General features: G+C 41.1%; 1 protein-coding gene across 2 annotated transcripts in view; it reads right to left on the minus strand.

Moving 5' to 3' along the window:
• LOC126198699 (casein kinase I) overlaps positions 1-22,714 on the minus strand; it is a 349,981-nt gene that overhangs the window by 88,590 nt on the left and 238,677 nt on the right. For both annotated transcript variants that reach the window (XM_049935199.1, XM_049935200.1), the window contains exons 3-6: positions 22,098-22,167; positions 17,423-17,574; positions 12,819-12,933; positions 610-729 (exon numbers count right to left, since the gene is read on the minus strand). In XM_049935199.1, coding sequence (XP_049791156.1) covers positions 610-729; positions 12,819-12,933; positions 17,423-17,574; positions 22,098-22,167 — 457 coding nt within the window. The remainder of the gene's footprint in view (positions 1-609; positions 730-12,818; positions 12,934-17,422; positions 17,575-22,097; positions 22,168-22,714) is intronic.

Here is a 22,714-nt window from a genome sequence, read left to right on the forward strand (position 1 = left end):
AACTGTTTCGATTATATTTTAATGGTTGTAATGGACTTTGGGTTCCAGATAAAGCTGTAACTTTGTTATTATTATTTACATTATGTATCATCAAATTATCTCACATTCTTGGAATATGGATACAAAAAACAACAAAATTCCAACAATGGGTAGCCCAGACTGGAATATCAACATTATTATAAGAAGGACAGACTACTACTCATCATAAATACGACACACTAAGTTGCAGATAAGCAAAATGAAAAAGATTATTACACATTGAGCTTTCAGCCGAAGTCTTCTTCAGGAAGAAAACACACACATATTTGCAACAGCAATCACACGTCATGCACACAAGAGTGCTAACTATGGCTGCTCCGGCCAAAGTGGTCATTTGTGCTTGCTTGTGTTGGCATTTTTCCTTTCTGAAGGAGGGTTAGGCCCAAAGCTCCATTTGTAACAGTATTTTCATTGTACCTGTCTGCAATTCAACATGTCATCTTCACAGTGAGTGGCAATCCATCCTTTTAATGTTATTGTTGATATAACAAAATTCTCCTACTTTTCTAAACTGCCTACATGATTAGGAAATAATTTCAAATTGTATGCAACAGGCAACATTTAGCTTACCTTTGCCTAAATGTGTGTTGATGCTCATATACCTTGCAGTTCCAGTTAAACTTTTATGTTCCCGATATGGTATGTGCTTGTTGGTTTCTAAGTCTATATACTCCTTCGCTAAGCCAAAATCTGCAATCATAAGAGCCATTTACATATACAGTTTTGAGAGCTGTAGATAAATATATTACATAGAAAATGAAAACTTAGCTACCTTACTTGTACCATTGCTGATTGTCAGTGGCTAAGTGGCTTTTTTTTATGTTTTACTACAAATGTAATCAGGCCTACTTTTTTTTTTACTGTCACTTATGACTTCTGGCAACAATTTGTTAATGTTAAAAATGACATTCCACTATGGTTCCGAGATCACATTAAACTATAGGGGATATTTCAGTTCAGAGATCAGAGGATTGCAAGGGCAAACACCTCCAATATGTACAGGGCTAGTAAAGCACCATTGTATTCAACTCTACCTCTTATGAGGACAGTTTAATTGCACTTCTTATTTAATAATTTATCCTTATGGCACTATATATGTAAATACAGGATACACACAATGATATAGTACTTTAGTTCTGTAAGAATTTATGTCCCCTCAACCCCAAATACACCTGAATCCCTTTTTGCAAGATTGCAGTTTCACAATTTCAACATTTTGGAGAAGGGGCACAGGAATCTGAGGAAAAACCTCTGATATTTATGTACATATCTGCAACAGGGTATTATTATGCAGTTCTTTAGACAAAGTTAATTATCATTATTGCCTATTATGAGAATTTCAGAGCACAAAATATTATTATTATTTCTCTTTCCTGTCTCAGACGTTATGTCTGGTTAAAAATGGAAAGTGACGCGGACCTTGATCAAGCGTGACTTCCTTTTAACTGTACCGTATATGTTACATTGCATTTAGGAACTTTCAGGTAATTGAACATGTATCAATAATTACAGATTTCTGTAGTTGTATATATACGTTTGGATGTAGCTGTATTGCGTTGATGTACTGGTGGATATTGTGTGGTATGACTCCTGTAGTTGATAGTATAATTGGTATGATGTCAACTTTATCCTGATGCCACATGTCTTTGACTTCCTCAGCCAGTTGGATGTCTTTTTCAATTTTTTCTCTTTTCTTCTGTATATTTGTTGTATTGGTATTTTGATTAGTTTGTTAATTTCTTCTTTTTATTGGTGAATATGATGTCAGGTTTGTTATGTGGTGTTGTTTTATCTGTTATAATGGTTCTGTTCCAGTATAATTTGTATTCATCATTCTCCAGTACACTTTGTGGTGCATACTTGCATGTAGGAATGTGTTGTTTTTATTAGTTTATGTTGTATGGCAAGTAGTTGATGTATTATTTTTGCTACATTGTCATGTCTTCTGGGGTATTCTGTATTTGCTAGTATTGTACATCCGCTTGTGATGTGATCTACTGTTTCTATTTGTTGTTTGCAAAGTCTGCATTCATCTGTTGTGTATTGGCAACTTTAATAATATGCTTGCTGTAATATCTGGTGTTTATTGTTTGATCCTGTATAGCAATCGTGAATCCTTCAGTCTCACTGTATATATTGCCTTTTCTTAGCCCAGTGTTGGATACGTCTTGATCGATGTGTGGCTGTGTTAGATGATACGGGTGCTTGCCATGTAGTGTTTTCTTTTTCCAATTTACTTTCTTCGTCTCTGTTGATGTTATGTGATCTAAAGGGTTGTAGAAGTAGTTATGAAATTGCAATGGTGTAGTCGATGTATTTATATGAGTGATTGCTTTGTGTATTTTGCTAGTTTCTGCTCCTTCTAGAAAGAATTTTCTTAAATTGTCTACCTGTTCATAATGTAGGTTCTTTATGTCGATAATCCTCTTCCTCCTTCCTTTCTGCTTAATGTGAATCTTTCTGTTGCTGAATGTATGTGATGGATTCTATATTTGTGGCATTGTGATCATGTAAGTGTATTGAGTGCTTCTAGGTCTGTGTTACACCATTTCACTACTCCAAATGAGTAGGCCAATATTGGTATAGCATAGGTATTTATAGCTTTTGTCTTGTTTCTTGCTGTCAATTCTGTTTTCAGTATTTTTGTTAGTCTTTGTCTATATTTTTCTTTTAGTTCTTTTTTAATATTTGTATTATCTATTCCTATTTTTTGTCTGTATCCTAGATATTTATAGGCATCTGTTTTTTTCCATCGCTTCTATGCAGTCGCTGTGATTATCCAATATGTAATCTTCTTGTTTAGTGTGTTTTCCCTTGACTATGCCATCTTTCTTACATTTGTCTGTTCCAAAAGCCATATTTATATCATTGCTGAATACTTCTGTTATCTTTAGTAATTGGTTGAGTAGTTGATTTGTTGCTGCCAGTAGTTTTAGGTCATCCATGTATAGCAAATGTGTGATTTTGTGTTGGTATGTTCCAGTAGTCTTTAAATATGTCTGCTTGTGTCTGTATATGTGTGGATGGATATGCGTGTGTGCGCGCGACTGTATGCCCGTCCTTTTTTCCCCCTAAGGTAAGTCTTTCCGCTCCCGGGATTGGAATGACTCCTTACCCTCTCCCATAAAACCCACATCCTCTCGTCTTTCCCTCTCCTTCCCTCTTTCCTGATGAGGCAACAGTTTGTTGCGAAAGCTTGAATTTTGTGTGTGTGTTTGTGTGTCTATCGACCTGCCAGCGCTTTCGTTCGGTAAGTCACATCATCTTTGTTTTTAGATATATTTTTTCCCACGTGGAATGTTTCCCTCTATTATACATCCATAATTTGTATTATTTAGGATGTTGGATAGTGGGTTCAGAGCAAGGCAGAACAAGAAAGGACTTAATGAGTCTCCTTGGTATATTCCACACTTAATCTGTATTGGCTGCGATGTGATATTATTTGAATTTGTTTGGATATTAAGTGTGGTTTTCCAATTTTTCATTACTATGTTTAGGAACTGTATCAATTTAGGATCTACTTTGTATATTTCCAATATTTGTAGTAACCATGAGTGGGGTACACTATCAAAAGCTTTTCAGCAATCAATGTATGCGTAGTGTAGCGACCATTGTTTAGTTTTAGCTTGATATGTCACCTCTGCATCTATTATCAGTTGCTCTTTACATCCTCATGCTCCTTTGCAACCACCTTTTTGTTCTTCATTTATAATTTTGTTCTGTGTTGTATGTGTCATTAATTTCTGTGTAATTACTGAAGTTAATATTTTGTATATTGCTGGTAGGCATGTTATGGGGCGATACTTAGCTGGGTTTGCTGTGTCTGCTTGACCTTTAGGTTTCAGATAAGTTATTCCACGTGTAAGTGTATCAAGGAATGTGTATGGGTCTGCAATGTAACTGTTAAATAATTTAGTTAGATGTGAATGTGTTGAGGTGAACTACTTTAGCCAGAAATTTGCTATTTTATCTTTTCCAGGGGCTTTCCAATTGTGCGTAGAATTAATTGCTCAGGTGACGTCATGTTGCAATATTATCACTTCAGGCATTTGTCGTTTCATCTTGTATGTGTCTGTTTCTGCTTGTATCCACCGTGCATGCCTGTTATGTTGTACGGGGTTTGACCATATGTTGCACCAGAAGTGTTCCATGTCTGTTATGTTTGGTGGATTGTCTATTTTAATGTGCGTGTTATCTATTGTCTGGTAAAATTTCTTTTGGTTTGTGTTGAATGTTTGGTTTTGTTTCCATCAATTTTCACTTTTTTTGTATCTTCTAAGTCGTTTGGCCAATGCCTGTAATTTCTGATTCTTTTCATCTAATTGCTCTATCGCTTCTTGTTGTGAGATTTTACCTAACCCTTTTCTTATAAATTTTGTTAGCTGTCTGATGTCTTTTCTCAGTTTTTCTATTCTGATCTGTAGCCTGTGTTGCCATGCTGGTTTTGTGGGTTTCTTCTGTGTGTTGGTTGGTTCCGATCTCTGCCTAGTGTGTATATTTAATGTAGTGAGTGCTCCTATATAAACCAATAGTTGTAACTCTTCCTTAGTTATATTTTCATTTATTTTGTTGTGTATGATTGTGTTGATTGTTATTGTTGTTGTTGTTGTTGTTGTTTCAACTTGTGGGTTATTTGGCGGTCTATGCAAGAATGGTCTAATGTCTGTATTTGTGTCTTTATATTCTATATATGTCAGCTGAAAGTTTTCTTCTATATCTAACATGTGTGTCACTTTGTGTTCTCAGAATGAGATTTTCACTCTGCAGCGGAGTGTGCGCTGATATGAAACTTCCTGGCAGATTAAAACTGTGTGCCCGACCGAGACACAGTCAGATAGAAGAGCGTGTAAGTGAGGGAAGGAAACACAAAGCAAGACTCTGTGTGTGTGGTGTGTGAGGGGGGGCAAGGAGGGGGGAGTGGTAGAGGGGGGAGGTGTAACGGTAGCAGCGGAGGGCGGCAGCGGGAGATGGAAGGGCAGCAGGGGAATGGAGGAGGGAAGGGGTAGGGGCAGAGTAGTGGGGTAGGGGCAGAGTAGTGGGGTAGGGGCAGAGTAGTGGGGTAGGGGGAGCGGGGAAAAGGGAGGGGAGAGGGAAGGGCGAAGGGGGAGGGGATGGGGAGGAGGGGACTGTGGTGGGGATAGGGGAGAAGGTGGAGTGGATGGGGGTGAGGGGAGACGGGGTGAGGGGAGACGGGGTGAGGGGAGACGGGGTGAGGGGAGACGGGGTGAGGGGAGACGGGGTGAGGGGAGACGGGGTGAGGGGAGACGGGGTGAGGGGAGACGGGGTGAGGGGAGACGGGATGAGGGGAGAAGGGGTGAGGTAGAGGGGGGATGATGTAGAGGGGGGATGATGTAGAGGGGGAGGGGAGGAGGTAGGGGGAGGAGAAAGAGGGGGGAGGAGAAAGAGGAGGGAGGAGAAAGAGGGGGGAGGAGAAAGAGGAGGGAGGAGAAAGAGGGGGAGGGGAGGAGGTAGGGGGAGGAGAAAGAGGAGGGAGGAGAAAGAGGGGGGGAGGTAGGGGGAGGAGAAAGAGGGGGAGGAGAAAGGGGGGAGGAGAAAGAGGGGGGAGGAGAAAGAGGGGGGAGGAGAAAGAGGGGGAGGAGAAAGAGGGGGAGGAGAAAGAGGGGGGGAGAGGGGGAGGAGAAAGAGGGGGGAGGGGAAAGAGGGGGAGGAGAAAGAGGGGTAGAGGGGATGGGGGGAGGGCAGGAGGTAGAGGGGAGGGCAGGAGGTAGAGGGGAGGGGAGGGGGTAGAGGGGAGGGGAGGGCGTAGAGGGGAGGGGAGGAGGTAGAGGGGAGGGGGTAGAGGGGAGGGGGTAGAGGGGAGGGGAGGGGGTAGAGGGGAGGGGAGGGGGTAGAGGGGAGGGGAGGAGGTAGAGGGGAGGGGAGGAGGTAGAGGGGAGGGGTGGGGAGGAGGTAGAGGGGAGGGGTGGGGAGGAGGTAGAGGGGAGGGGTGGGGAGTGGAGGAGGTAGAGGGGAGGGGTGGGGAGTGGAGGAGGTAGAGGGGAGGGGTGGGGAGTGGAGGAGGTAGAGGGGAGGGGTGGGGAGGAGGTAGAGGGGAGGGGTGGGGAGTGGAGGAGGTAGAGGGGAGGGGAGGGGAGTGGAGGAGGTAGAAGTGAGGGGAGGGGGTAGTGGGGAGGGGAGGAGGTAGAGGGGAGGGGTGGAGGTAGAGGGGAGGGGAGGAGGTAGTGGGGAGGGGAGGAGGTAGAGGGGAGGGGTGGAGGTAGAGGGGAGGGGAGGAGGTAGAGGGGAGGGGAGGAGGTAGAGGGGAGGGGAGGAGGTAGAGGGGAGGGGAGGGGAGGAGGTAGAGGGGAGGGGAGGGGAGGAGGTAGAGGGGAGGGGAGGAGGTAGAGGGGAGGGGAGGAGGTAGAGGGGAGGGGAGGAGGTAGAGGGGAGGGGAGGAGGTAGAGGGGAGGGGAGGAGGTAGAGGGGAGGGGAGGAGGTAGAGGGGAGGAGGTAGAGGGGAGGGGAGGAGGTAGAGGGGAGGGGAGGAGGTAGAGGGGAGGGGAGGAGGTAGAGGGGAGGGGAGGAGGTAGAGGGGAGGGGAGGAGGTAGAGGGGAGGAGGTAGAGGGGAGGAGGTAGAGGGGAGGGGAGGAGGTAGAGGGGAGGGGAGGAGGTAGAGGGGAGGGGAGGAGGTAGAGGGGAGGAGATAGAGGGGTGGAGGTAGAGGGGAGGGGGGGGAGAAAGAGAAGGTGAATGGAGCTGGGGAAAGAGTGATGGGAGAAGTAATGGGTGGCAGTGGGAACACGTTTCAGACATTTTAGACCAGGGGGTCTGTGAGAGGATGGGATATGTTGGAGAGAATTCCCACCTACATAGTTTAGAGAAACTTATGCTGGAAGGGAGTATCCAAATGGCCTGTATAGTGGAGCAGCTAGTGAAATAATTTGTGTAGAGCTGTGCAGCCTGTTGGGCAACAGGATAGTAAAGCCTGTGGTTCACCATAGTTGGCAACTCATCACGCCCATAGAGAGTGCTGCACAGTAATTGCAGCACAGCTGATATATAGCATGTTTGCTTTCACATGTAGCCCTGTCTTTTTTTGAGTAAGAGATGCCTGTGACTGGACTGCAATAGGAGGTAGAGGGTGGGTGTACGAGACAGGTCTTGCACCCGAGCTAACAATAAGGGGATGACTCTCAGGGTGCGGGATTAGGGATATACGGGAGTGCGGCAGAACACTACGGGTGGTGGAAGCAGGATTTTGGGTAGAGTATCCCTCATCTCAGGACATCATGGGACACAGTCAAAGCCCTTGTGAAGGATGTGGTTGAGCATTTCAAGGCCAGGATGATGCTGGGTGATCAGACAACTGCTGGCCAGTAGCAGGTTCACATGTTTACTGGTGTTGGAGAAGGATCTGGCACAGGAGATCTGTTTATGATGGTGGTGACTAGGATATTTTCTGTCAATAATGGCTGTGGGAAGATTATCGGTATATTTCAACAACTCCTGCTTTCCACTGCAGATGTGGCTTGAATGCCTGGAATGGACTGTTTGAGATGGAATGGGTGACAGCTGTCAAAGCAGAAGTACTGTTAGTGGAGGAAGCAATCTGCAAGTTGGAGATCAACATCTTGAGCCGAGAAAAACTAGCAGATTTGGGAATAGGTGTTGACGTTATAGAGGAAAGAGCAAAGATTGGCCTTGCCACATGTCCAAATCATGAAAATGCCATTAACAAAATATGAAGCAGCCAAGGGATTTTAGATGTTGATTGGATGGAACAGATTCTCACATATGGCCCAGAAGTAAGTTGCCATGGGATGGTGTCATGTGAGCACCCATGGCAGTATCACAAATTTGTTTTATAGTTTCTGCTGCTGAAAGTGAAATAACTGCGGGTCAGCAATTGGTTGGCTAGGAAGATCAGGGAAGAGGTGGTGGGCTTGGTATGAGGAAGACATTGGGAAAGGTTGTGTGGTCATCGGCAGAGAGGATGCTGATGTACAAAGGCCCATTTGTGTGCTTTCATAGATGGTCCTGCCTCTAATGAGGTAGGATAAGCCTGTGACAGGACTGGAGGAGGACACACATGGTGGCTGAACCAGGCAAAAGATTGGAGGCGAGTGCGGCATTATGGTTATTTTTCCAATACAGGATGACACTGGATAATGAGAGGGTTTTGCAACTGATTCTTGGGGATGGGAGGAGGATTGACAGTATCACACAGGAAATCAGTCTCCAGGCCATGTATGAGAGAGTCCTGTCAGTGCGCGCCTTAGCATATTGGGCTACAAAATTTTTGTCACTGCAGACGGGCTTCCCTTGGATAGTCAGTCTATAAGGGAGTAATTTTTTGGAGTGTAAGGGATGACAACTGTCAACATACAGGTACTGTTGATGTTTAGTGAACTTGATATAGACATAGCTTTGGATGGAACCCTCAGGTTGGAGGTCAATGACCAGGAAAGTGCAAGTGGGGCCAGGTGAAGTGAGGGAGGGAGAAGGTATTGAGGCTGTGGAGGAATGGGGATAAGGTATCCTGGCTCTGGGTACAAATCTTGAAGATATCTTCGATGAACCTGAAACAGGCACAGGGTGTGATGTTTTGGGAGGCTAGGAAGGTCTCTTCTAGAAGGTCCATAAACAGATTGGCATAGGAGGTTGCCAGTGTCCATGACCATGCAGCAGATTTGCTTGTACATCTTACACTCAAAGGATTAGTAGTTATGTGCGAGGATGAAATTGGTTAGGTGTATTAACGAAATCAGTGATGAATTTGGAGCAAGAAGTACCTTGGGGAAACATTGTTTGATAGTGGCAAGGCTATGGGCATGGGAGATGTCGGTGTATAGGAAGGTGAGAACGGTAGCAAGTGGGAATCAGGTTGTAATGGGATAGGCATGATTGGGGGTTGGTGCAGGAAGTGGTTTGCACCCTTAGTATGAGAGGCTTGGTTACAGCCAATTCGTTGGAGATGTTGGTCGATGAACATGGATTTTCTTTCAGGGGGAGCACAGTAGCCGGCTAAAATGTGGCATTTTGGATTTTGCCCTTATTGAGTGTGTGTGTGTGTGTGTGTGTGTGTGTGTGTGTGTGTAAGGAGATGGATTCACCAGAAGATAAATTCTGGTCTGGGTCCCCAGGTCTGAGTAGGGGTTGGAGGTTATGCTGGGCATCTGGGATAGTTGTATCAAGTGGTGAAAGAATAATAGTACACCACAAAAACAAGGTGAAACATGGTGAACAGTGTGAAAAAGTTCGAAATACAGAACTGTGTTTATGCATTCGTAATTAAGTGGTATCCCGACACCCCCAAAAACATATGTTTTTCATATTGGGTGCATTATGCTGCCACCTACAGCCAGGTACTCCATATCAGTGACCTCAGTAGTCATTAGACATCGTGAGAGCAGAATGGAGAGCTTCACGGAACTCCTGGACTTCAAACATGATCAGGTGATTGGGTGTCACTTGTGTCATACGTCTGCAAGTAAGATTTCCACACTCCTAAACATCCATAGGTCCACTGTTTCCAGTGTGACAGTGAAATGGAAATGTGAAGGAACACATACAGCACAAATGCTTACAGCCCAACCTTTTGTACTGACTGACAGACCACCAACAGTTGAAGAGGGTCGTAATGTGAAATAGGCAGACCTCTATCCAGACCATCACACAGGAATTCTGAACTGCAGTTAGGCAGGAGGTGAGAAAACTTTTATTTCATGGTCAAGAAGCTGCTCATAAGCCACATATCACACTGGTAAATGCCAAACGACGCCTCATTTGGTGTAAGGAGCGTAAACATTGGACGATTGAACAGCGGAAAAACATTGTGTGGAGTGACAAATCACAGTACACAATGTGGCGATCAGATCGCTAGGTGTGGGTGTGGCAAATGCCTGGTGAACGTCATCTGCCAGCGTGTGTAGTGCCAGCAGTAAAATTCGGAGGTGGTGGTGTTACGGTGTGGTCGTGTTTTTCATGGAGAGGGCTTGCATCTCTTGTTGTTTTGCACGGCACTATCACAACACAGGCCTACATTGATGTTTTAAGCATCTTCTAGCTTCCCACTGTTGAAGAGCAATTCGGGGATAGCAACTGCATCCTTCAACACAATGGAGCACCTGTTCATAATGCATGGCATGTGGCAGAGTGGTTACATGACAATAACATCCCTGTAATGGACTGGCCTACACAGAGTCCTCATCTGAATCCTATAGAACACCTTTGGGATGTTTTGGAACACCGACTTCGTGCCATGCCTGATGGTCTGACATCGATACCTCCCCTCAGTGCAGCACTCTGTGAAGAACAGGCTGCCATTCCCCAAGAAACATTCCAGCACCTGACTGAATGAATGCCTGCAAGAGTGTAAGCTGTCATCAAAGCAAAGGGTGGGCCAACACAATATTGAATTCCAGCATTACCGATGGAGGGCGCCATGAACTTTGGAGTCATTTTCAGCCAGGTGTCCAGATACTTTTGATCACATAGTGTACAACATCTTGTTCAAAAACATCCCCAACGTTGTCCACAAAATTTTTTACCCCCTACCTTACACTTAATGTGCATGGTCTCCTTCAAAATACTGTCCTCCACAATTGATACACTGCTCCCAATGCTGTTTCCACTTCCAGAAGCAGTTTTGATATGCCTCTTGCTGGATCACGTAAAGCCCCATCTGCGAATTTTCTTTTATCTTGTCTATAGTTACAAATTTTTGTCCTTTCAATGGGCTACTCAATTTTGGAAACAAAAAAGAAGTCCACAAGGGTCATCTCATTCTCATTTGTGTGATCCAAAAGCTCTTCGCAGATTGCGCGGCAAAGGTCTTTCTGATCTTGACTCTTGAGTCATGGGACAAACGTGGCAGCAACAAGAAGCTTTCTAAGATGCTGTGTTAGGATTTCATGGCATGATCCAACTGAAATGTTCACATTCTTCTGCAATCTCTCAGACAGTCAGAGGATCACCTATAACTTCTGTCTGCTCTGCCACTTTTTAAACAGTGTGAACTATTCATAACACCAATTATGGCTTATGCACTCGCCACAATAGGCTTCCTGCATCATCTGGTGTGTCTATGTAAAGGTATTCTCGAGTAACGCAGATACATTGCTCCTCTAACTATGCTATCTTGAAATTTTCTAACCGCGTGACACAACGTTCTATTCAATACAGCACTGAACAATAACTAACAGACATACGACAATGAAACTTCCAGAGTTACATATCAAACACAGGCGTGTGGAGACATGCCAACTGCATTTCACTCCAACATGGCATTGGTGTGAAATTACGAATGTTCCAGAATTTTTTGAACAGATCTTGTATGTTCCAAGGAGACATGATACATATCAACTATTCCTTTAAAGTTGAGGCATGTATGTTTTCCTGCACACCATGCAGTGTACATCCAGAAGATGAAAATCTAACCTCTTCATATTGGAATGCATTAAATACACTTCACACCAAAGTAAAGTGTGCAAGCTCTCACAAAAATGTGGTAACATTGTCTACAAACCCTAAAAGCCTACCGAGTCAAAACACTATTGAAATTTATGGAGAGTTAACATGTTACCTGCAAGAACTGGCCATAACTGTGAGATATCAAATACTGATGTAGTAAATTTATACAATAAAATAACTGCTTACATGACACCTGTTTTAATTAAATCTGACAGGCACTTTATAAATGGCTGTATTGCTCCCAGAAAACATTGTTAAAATTTATAAAAGATAACTGGAAGGATGCAAGGGTGAAAGAATGTATAGAATGGCCAAAAAGTTCTGTAAATTATGTCAGTTCAAGGGCCAAGCAAAGCCAAAGGATTCCCAAATTCCAAACTGCAGCAAGAGGCAGTCTGCCCACACTTATCCCACATCTGACATAACACTGTCAAATTTTCTTATAAAAACCAACAGCTCTTAAAATTTGTAGAAACTGATTTGCTGTTTGAGTATCATTTGTGAAAACAGAAGTGAGTAAGTCACTCAAGTTCTCGTCTATTTCAGTTACTAGATTCATCAAGTATATGAGCCAACTGCAGGTGTGCACCACAACCCCACTTGGTTGAAAGCACCACAACCACAGTGGGTTGGGTCCTTGCACCATGCAATGAACCTGTGGGCAATGCTAATATGGCCAATGTGATAAAGACATGTGGTTGAGTTCTTTCAGGGAAATCAGAGGGCGAACCATCGTGCAGTAGCAATCCTTTGACCATTTGTAGTTTATTACAAGTGATAATTGCTTGGAATAGAGTAGCATTCTTTCAAAATTGTGGTACTGGCTTGTAGGTCTGTCTTATTCTGGGGGTAGGGGTCCATGCTTTTTGTCCTCTTAGTAGGCCACACCAGACATTGTTGGTGCTTCTCCTTGCTACATGGAGGAATTTAACCAGCAAAAATGTTTGTTAGCCAAGTGTCAAAATGTTGGCAGCTGTCTCTTTGAGGTGTACTGTCACTCTCCTCATTATGTTCACATCTTTTTCATTGTGTCCACAGTTACAAATAAAGTTTTATCGTAATTAATATTATTTTGTTTTGACGTTCTCTCTATGGACAAACCAAGACAGCCATTGGCCCTCAATATTTCCTAGAAGATATTCAGTTCCAATTCCAAGCTGTTATTGTCATTGCTATAGAGTATAAACAAAGGAAATGTGCCAAGCTGTGGTTGTCTCGACCTGTCCCCCCCCCCTTGCATGCACGTGATGGAGCATTCCCCAAACATTCTAGCACAATAAAAGAGCTCACTGTTCTGGAGGATCAATATAAAGTTTGCAGGTAATATAAAGGAGATCATAACAATATTAAAACAACATATACATACCTATAATATGTATAACTTTATCCTTCTTTGTAGTACTACGTCCTATGAGGAAGTTTTCAGGTTTGACATCTCTATATATCAGGTGTCGACTATGTACATACTCTATCCTATGAAGCTGTAAACACAATTTTTGTTTTGTTAAACACATATCAGGGATGAAATCCATACAAATTCAATAATTTACTAAATCTTTTTGCTTATGTTACAGTCTTATATATAAAAATTGCAATAAAAAACTTCAAAATCATGAATGCAGACAGAAATTAAGATTTGCTGATATAGTAAATTCAAGTTGGGTGGTGACATATTGGCAATAAACTACAGTAATGCTACACTTTCATCCCTGCATTATTTATAACATATCAATGGCAAAATGTATCATATAGCTATCATTTCATCTAATATTGAACTTCCAGTTAGTGTGAAGAAGAAATGTAACTACATGTAATGGCAAATTTTTGTACTGTTTTCAACTTGGGCATAATGATAAACATAAGTACTCTTTACCAATGACTCAAAGTGAATTATACAAAAGAAAAGAGCTTGCTTAATACCAAAGCAGATGAATCATAAAGGGAAGAAAAGAACAAATACCTAATTATCAAGTTTTCCTATGGGGGGAGAATTGTTTAAAAAGATTTAGAAAATCTGCACTTGTCAACTGTTGCTCTGGGTGCCTGTAAACTATGATAAGAGGGGGTAATACAGGTGTAATACTTGTTGACTAATATTTCAACTGGAAGACAAGAGATAAAGACAGGATTATTAGTGCAGGCATATGTCTGACATGAACAGAAATACAGTAAGGAATATAGGTCATTGTTACATTACAGTCTCGGAAAGTGATGAGGGAATGCCAAAAGAATGACATAAAATATGACGAAAATAATATGACTGGTCAGAATAACGCAACACAATGAAATAATGAAGTCATAAATATCTAATAAAGTCATAGTTTAATGGAACTATGCCACTGCCAAGAAAACGGTATTTCCGGACACTACAAGCTGCAGTAAGATCTTCACTGCTGTTGATACTTATGAAGTGTATGACGTGTTTTCTTGTTGTACAGAACCACCACCACTTTTATTAAACAAGTCAGTAACTGTAAGCAAGGCCTCCACGCCATTAAGGTTAGCAACTCCCTTCTAGGGTACACACCAAAATTCGTGCAGAAACAACACAGTCATCTTATTTACTGATAGGCCATTATTTTAATCCCAGAAAAGGAAGACGATTTCACCCCCCACCCCCCCAAAAAAAATAAGGCAACCTGCTGCTAATGCACATCTGATTTTAAGTATTCATGTGCTCACTTTGAAGTGTGACAGTCTATCACAACCAGAAAGTATGATGCATCGAAGTTCATAAATGAATCATGGACACCAGAAGGTCTTTGTCGGCAAAAGCCACTCCATGCGAATTATTGCAGTTCTTCCATCTGTACAATACACACACCAGATAAGAATAAAAATAAAATGCAGTCACTAAATGAAGACACTATTCAGTCTTCACAGTACAACAAGAAACACTACTTTTTTTTTATCATATCTGTTTGGTATATACATCAATACGTATATACATAAATACCTGGATGTATAAAGCATACAGTCACAAGACAATGGGTAGTCAGTGCTCTCTGAAGTTCTGTGTTACTGAACCATTAACTTAAGACAGGTGTAGTGCAACACTTGTATGTTACACATGAAAGTGCCTCTCTTACTGTGTTCGTCTCATGTCAAAAAGCAGCTTTCATTTCACATCAGTTTCAGTAAATACCAATTCTTTTGATATGATATGGTTCTTTTAGTCTGACATTTGATTTACCTGCATAATTATCAGTTATAGGTGTCACCATATTTCATGGTATCTCAAATTCCACTATCACTAAAGAAAAAATTAATCTACCACCTCCCTCCCCCCCCTCCAAAAAATAAACATGTTTTAACATAATGAAGCAAAAGGGCTGGATAAACATCAGGTATTCAAGTCACATGACCATTTCCAGCACACTAGTATTAGTGTAGAACAGCTCATGTGGCCTGGAAGTAAAAATCATAAAAGAAGCATTCTTCGATTACACTAGTACCTCTTCACATACGTAACACTTCAAACCTTCTTAGTACCCTGCCGCTACAATTTGCATATGTACTGTGTAGTCAGTCATTCTCCTTCCTTGAAACACATTTATATTGCCATCCTCAGGACCATTCTTCTTAAAACTTCACTTTTTATCTCAAATTTCCACACTATTTATCTTATAGAATATTAGATCAGCTCCCCTTTCTCCAACTTGAATCACAGGTGAAGCTTCTGCAATGGCGAAGACCTCTTGTCTGTGTTTTATCAAATATCTTAACTTTTTCCGTCTTTCTTCAATGACTTCAAAAAAATATCTACTTAAGACCCTTGCCATTTAGCAGATGATGGTGTCAATAAACTTGCAGTAGCTGTTCCATTACCCACAATATGCGTGAAAATGTTATGTAAAATTCAATGTTCCTAATAAATAGTAATGAAAAAGTTTTTCCACACTGAAAGATTTTTAATAAGTATATAAATTATTATGGGGATTAATTTAAGACACAATTTGTTGACATAGTAAATCAAACTAAGATATGCATCTGTATAATTTTACACATAGGAAGAAAAACTAACTAAGATACCAAAGACACACAGAAGAAGGAATGTTTGAGTACCCTTGCTCCTCTTGCACCAAAACACAATTTCAGAGTATGACAGAGGTGTCAAGAAACAACGCCCCAATTTTGAGAAAAGTTTAGTTACATGGAAGTTTGGCTAGCAAAACTACTCTGAACTCTTTCAAATATCCAATTCCTAACATAGGAAAAAGAGCTATTCTCAAAACATGCATAGTATGAAGGAAATTGGTGCTCAACTTCACTGAGCTTTCCAGTGAGGGCTTCAACTCACATGAAAACAAAGTTTCAACATATGAGTTAGGTTTAAAAGGAAACTCTCGCATCATGAATAGTGATGTGGAATGAATGGATTAATGAAGAATGAATGCAGCATCAAACATCTGGGCTGAAAATGAAACCAAACGAAAATGTAAATAACTGATGCAAATCAGTAGAACATGTCCTTCATCCTGCAAGTTTTTAGGAGGTTTCAATGGAAGCCCAGCAATGTGCTTCATATAAAAAAAGTTTGTCTTGATGCTGAATTAGTTGACAATATCTCCTTAAAAATTCACTGACAGTACCATTTGTTGCAATAATAACTGAAATGATACAAAAAAGAAAAATGGACACTGATATTCAGGAAATTTTATATGAAAATAAAGTGTAAAGAAAAGTAAACGAAAAATACCAAAGTCTACGAAATGGTCACACAATACAAAGAAATACTGCTGGGAAGATACAGAACTACTTATTTTCAACCTTTATACTTACAAGCTGAGTGGCGATCATAAGGACTGTCTTGAGAGAAAACCTTCGTCCACACAGGTCAAACAAATCTTCCAGACTGGGTCCTAATAACTCCATAACTAACGCGTTGTACTTCCCACAAGGTCCGAAGTAGAACACCTCAGGGATTCCTTCTACAAAAGTTCGAAATGAATGGAAAAAATATGGATGAGTAAGTGATGACACTAGTGATAAGGAATGGAAAGATATAGAAGGAAGGGATGGATGTAAAACTTATGAGAAATCGCCTTTGGAAACAAAAAAAGGGAAAAGTCACAAAAAATATTTGAATATAAACTACGACACTTCTCTTTCAGTGTTGCGATTTTCTCGTTTTCTTTTCCTTTTTTCCCATTTTCTTTCCTTACATACATACATTCTTAAGTACAAGATAAACCTCATCATAATTCAGATTACTTAGGGTAAATGTTCAGTTAATATTATGGAAATATATGAACATAAAGATGACAGAAAATGTTGGTCCAAGAGGAGCATGTTAGGGTATCTGACATGTAGGTAGGTAAAGCAACAGTTTAAAACAAATATAGCACAGACATAACACATCATAAGCAGTAATGGCATATAATTAGAGATGTTACTGAAGAGACAAGAACAAATGTTTGAAAAACACTGTTTAATACTTCTGTAGAAGCAACTATTGGGAGATAAGAAGTGATAAAGAAAGTATGAATGACTTTCCAGACAAGCAAAAGGGCTCAGAATGTTGGGTGCAAACCAATGAAATTTATCTAGGCAAAAGCAATCTTATTTAATTTCAGTTATATTCAAGGGAACTGAAGCTCCCTGAAATATGATCAAAACACTTCACTTGGCTTTGGTTATAGAAGTCATAACACAAATTTAGCTTGGTTTACACAAAGCATTTTGTTCCAGTGTTTTAATCCTTCCCATCTTTTGTAATACAATACGTGCCAAATATACCTAGCAGCTGGGGTAAAAGTAGTAATAAGAAAGTTCAAAAACCACAACACAGAAAGCGAAGAACCCATAAAAATGCAACAATCAAACTTTACCACTTGCAAGTTTGAAATTACCTTGCAAAATAAGAGGTAAACAACACAAAAAGATAGTGTTCCACAATCCACAAAACAGGTGGTGTGTGGAGCACCGAGTATAGCAGATTAGCGTGGGGTGATGGTGGATTATACTTACCACCTGTTTGGCTATCATGAGAACACATTTCAGCGAGAATTTGCGGTTACAAAGAACGAAGAGATCCTCCAGACTGGGGCCCAGCAGTTCCATCACCATGGCATTGTAGCGGCCATCGCACGTCCCGTAGTAGTACACTTGCGGGATGCCTTCTAAAAGCAATACATTACATCTGATCTCCTGAATGTTTGGGGGACCTCCTCTCACTCTCACTGTTGTCCACCTACACCCCACACTTCTTTAAGTTTTATTTATGTAAAAGCTAGCAAAGTTCTTTCTTCAAAAAGTTTGCAAAGCTTGTACAGAAATAAATAATCGAAATTTAACAACAAGCATAAATATCTTTGTAAGTTATTACAGCAATATGCCAGTTGTGACATCACAAGTTGAGGTATAAAACACTGTTTCTATCTCAGTTAAATAAATTTATGGCAAAAAGACAGTAATGTAATACACATATTTACAACTAATATTTTGTGCCTCTACTATTCAAGTTTTACTATTATGTTTGATGATCTGACACACATGGCATCAACAAATGGTACGAAAGCTCGTGACGTAGGAAGATAATGCACAGATGATATTTTTTAAATTTATGGCATTTCTTCAAACTACAGAAAAATTATTTATCAGATGCCACACATGGAACATCGGAAGAATCAATTAGTATTGAGAACGAATTATGTTACAATCTGCTATGTGGTACTCAATCATCTTAACAACAACACATTGATATACCTGCTACTAAATCTTTTGGACTGCAATATCGAGATGTTTTTATTATTAAGTCCATGATTTTATTCTAGTAATATCTGTTATAATATGGGAATTAATAAAATTCTAAGTATTCTTTAACTAGTTTCCTCATATCTAGCAGACAACTTTTAACAGTAATGTCAGTCCCAAATTCATTCAATATTATTGTAAGTTATGAGTGAAAGCTATATGTAATGGAATGTGATAATGAAATCAATGGCATAAAAAGATGATCAATTTAAATCACAGCTTATTATGTACATGTTACATTTATAACAAACAATCAAAGAGGATACCAGTGAATCTCTTCACGAAAAAGTAGTTACTACATCTACTGAAAAACTTGCCTTCAAAATAATGCACAACCATATTAAAAATTGAGTCTATTAGGTATGTAGCCTCTCGAGTACCTGCTTTTGACCTGCACTGTACACTATTCAAGTGTTATACAGTCAGAAGTCGTTCCACTGTACTGTTTGATGCAGTCAACTTCTGTCTTCAAAGAAGCACATTAGATACAGATAACTTTTGTCTATTATTCTGTTGACACTTAAGTTCCTAACTGAGTATTCATTTTACTTCAAAATTGTGGCACAACAAATAAATCATATTACACAGTGATGCTATTTTTATGCACCAACGATTAATTAGGGTGAGGAGAGTCTGTCTTGTGTGTAAATCACAGATTAGATTGTGCACTTTGGTTCAATGTACCAATAGCCATGCGCCTGTAAATTTAAGGTTGTGATAACTATAATCTCATTCGTCTGTTTTGTTTTGTTTTAGGGTGCAGAAACAACTAGGGTCATACATGCCCATGTCAAAATTGGGCAGGTGGGGCAAAGGGGCAGGTGGGGGAGAGGGGGAGGTGGGGGAGAGTGAAAAATGACTACATGTTAAGCTCAATCAACAGAAGGAAAGACAGCTAAAAAAAATGTATGTGGAAAGGTCTATAAAATACGCCGTAGAGAAACGAAGGTCCTGAACACAAGATTAAATGTCCTTCGCCATACTGCTACAATGGACAAAAAGTAAACGCGGTTGTTTGTTATAATTGTCGATAACTCTGATGGTAAACGTAAATGAGAACGTAAGTGGTTAAAAATAGGGCATTCCGTTAGGAAACTACGAACTGTCAAAGGTTGAGGGCAACGAGCACAAAGCGGTGGGGGGGCACCACTTAACAAATGGCGTTGGCTAAAAGGCAGAGCCCAATACGCAACATATTTAAAATGATCTCATAGTGACAGGGCTGAGAGGAGGTCGTCTAAGACGCTGGGAGGGGCTCAATTCCTCAGAGCATGTTCCCATGAAGGGATGACCAATGATTATGCCAGAGTGATGTCACCTGCAACCTGCCACCTGACAACACAATATCATCGGAGGGAATGTAAGAACTAGCAGGCTGGGGTACGAAGACTGTAGCCTTGCCAGCAGCATCTGCGGCTTCGATTCCTGTCAGACCGACGTAACCAGGAACCCTCATAAACATCACAGTGATTGCATCAAGAGTGAGCAAGTGACAGCTTTCCTGGATGGACGGTGTACAGCACACAGAGACAAGCCCACTGAGAGAGTCGGAGCAGATGACGCAACTGAAAAGCCTGTGTCGCTGGATGTATTGCATGACCCAATACAGGGCGGAGAGCTCTGCTGTAAATACTGAGCAGTGTTCCAGAATTCAATACAAAAAACGGCAGTTCCAATGACAAAGGCACATCCAACACAATGGTCAGTCCAAGAGCCATCAGTGTACACAAAGGTACTATCGCGAAGTTCTGTGCGGAGGTCATGAAACTTATGACAATAGAACGAGGCTGGAGTAGTGTCCTCAGGAAGCAAATAAAGGCAAGGTGAACAAGTGCTACAACACAAAGCCAAGATGGTGAAGGGTTCACATTCCATCACGAAAGTGGCAGGCAGCGTGAAGTTAAGCTGCTGGAGCAAGAGCCGAAAGTCAACTCCAGGAGGTAACAGAGTAGAGGGACGTGCCTCATACTAGCAATCAAAGGATTCACCAACGGAGGCAAAAGATGGGTGGCCAAGTATGGCAGACAAACGTCATGCATATCTGCTGAGGAGAAAAGTCACGGGGGTATGACAGCAGTAATTCAGCAGCTTCTGCATATAGACTCTCGACCGGGCCAGTGGAAAAGGTACCTGTGGCCAAATGGATGCCATGATGGTGAATAGTATTCAGACGGTGTAACAGGGACAAACGTGCAGATGCATAAACGAAACACCCATAGTCTAGTTTTGAATGGACAAGGGACTGGTACAAACGGAGGGAAGTGTGATCTGCTCCCCAGGAAGCACCAGTGAGGACATGTACGACATTGAGAGACCGCGTGCAGACAGACCGCGTGCAGCGGGCGGCCAGATAAGACTAGTGGGAGAACCAAGAAAGTTTCTTATCAAGCTAGCTAAGCCGCAGGAATTTTGTAGTTTCAAGAAACGGAGGAGCAACAAGCCCAAGATGTAAAGACGGTGGATGAAACCAATTACGCCAGCAGAAATTCATACAACCGATTTTGTCAGTGGAAAAACGAAAGCCATTGTCAGTGCACAACGAGTAATGATGATCAAGACATCGCTGAAGATGCTGCTCAAGGAGGCAAGTCCATGGAGAACTGCAATAGATCACAAAATCGTACACGAAAAGGGAGCCAGAGATGCCTAGTGGGAGACCGTCTATTATAGGGTTTGGCAATAGCAAAGAGGATGACGCTCAGGATGGAACCCTGAGGCACACCATTTTCCTGGAGAAAAGTGTCCGACAAGGCAGAACCCCTTATGTACCTTGAAAACTCAGTCTTTTAAAATTTCCTGAGGGAAACGGAGCACACGGCCATGGTAACTATAATCTGATTTCAAAAATGTCCATTTCAGATATGTCATACTGCACAGTCCACTCCACTTGTTCTCACAGCACTGGACAAGTATAAAAGTTATAGACTGCTTGTTAACATTTCAAATACACACACACAAAGGTGGTGGACAGAAAGGATTGTTATAGAAAGGCATTGTGTTTGATGTGCCACACAAGGTATAAACCACAGCTGAGATTTAGCTGCTTTCCTTCTTCTCTCTCTACTTTTTAAGGCACAATGTAAGTAACAATAAGGTACAACATGCGTGAGTACATAAATCTGGTAGAGTTGTAGAAGCAGTTTTATGTCCATAATTTTCCTTACGCCCTGAGAAGTTAAAATGGATTTATTTATTATTTTAATTGTGGTGGAGTAACATATGATACCTGTATCTGAACATAAAATGTACAGTTAACTTAAACAGCAAATCAACCTCATTATTCCTAAAGGTATTCCATCGAGTACTGTTGACCATAATTTAATGATCTTGCTGTGGATACGATTTGTAGTTGGAAGTTTCTTGAAAAGTTTGCACAATGCACTTGTCAGCTCTGTGCAGTATTTCAAGGAAATAATGAAATGATGATGGATGTGGGTTTCTAACTTTTATAATAATTCCTCTTTTCCACTCTTTCCTGCAATGCACTGAATGTTTCTTCCACATTGGCAGTAGAGTGGGCTTCATGCTAAGAAGATTAGTGGCAGGCACACTCCCAATCACTTTGATGCATAAAATTAGCATCCTTGTTCACTATTTGCCTTTCTATCCCCAGAACAAAATTATTTGCTTTAGTCTATAATCATACTTTTATTTTGTGTACTGACTATTAGTTTCGATATCAAGTATCATCATCCGATCAATGCCTGGTGTACTGTCATCAGACTGGGCTTTTACAGTCTGCTGTTGGACGAACATGTCACAAACATACAGAACATGAAAAATTTCTTCCTATAAGAAGTCTGATAATTGTTTATAATTAGTGTATACTTAATTAGATGTCACATTAGCAAATCATAGGAAATGAAAGCTGCCAGTAAAGACGGCTTACCTTGAGATCCGAGTAGTTTGTAGAATCTGTACTCGAGATGCAGCTGTGGTGCTTTTGACTTCATTGGTTCCTGTAACAACAAAGCACATATGAGGTCTCTAGAAATTGATACTTTAATACAAGGGCAGTTTCCTTTCTTTTTTTGGGAGGTGGCGGGAGAGAGAATATGGAGAACAACAGCGTTTGTTTATAGCATCCAGAAACTTCATTTGGTTGCACGTAATACCGCCAACAAGGATTGAAAAACAATATGGGCAATACGAGTTCTTAATGAACCTATATAAAAGAGAGACAGGGAAAAAATAAGTATATTGTTTTATAGTTTTGAATACGGCTACCTTTTGGTGCCCGTATATAAGATTTAAAAGCCTCAAGTTACATTGCACGAATGCAATAGCAAATGTCTAGACCATACAAGCACAAATTAAAAACATTCCAGTCTTTGGTATGTACGCCTTGCAAGGAAAAACATCAGACAGCTTTTAAATTTTCATTCTGCTGAAGCTATCCTTAGAGGTGTCGAAACTTAGATCAACATATTGAACAACCAGTTGGTTTTGTTATTTCTCCATTGTATGTCGTTTTAAGAAACTAGCAGCATGCTGCTTATCTCTTAT

Source organism: Schistocerca nitens, chromosome 8 (assembly GCF_023898315.1).
Source record: "Schistocerca nitens isolate TAMUIC-IGC-003100 chromosome 8, iqSchNite1.1, whole genome shotgun sequence".
NCBI classification, from domain to species: domain Eukaryota; kingdom Metazoa; phylum Arthropoda; class Insecta; order Orthoptera; family Acrididae; genus Schistocerca; species Schistocerca nitens.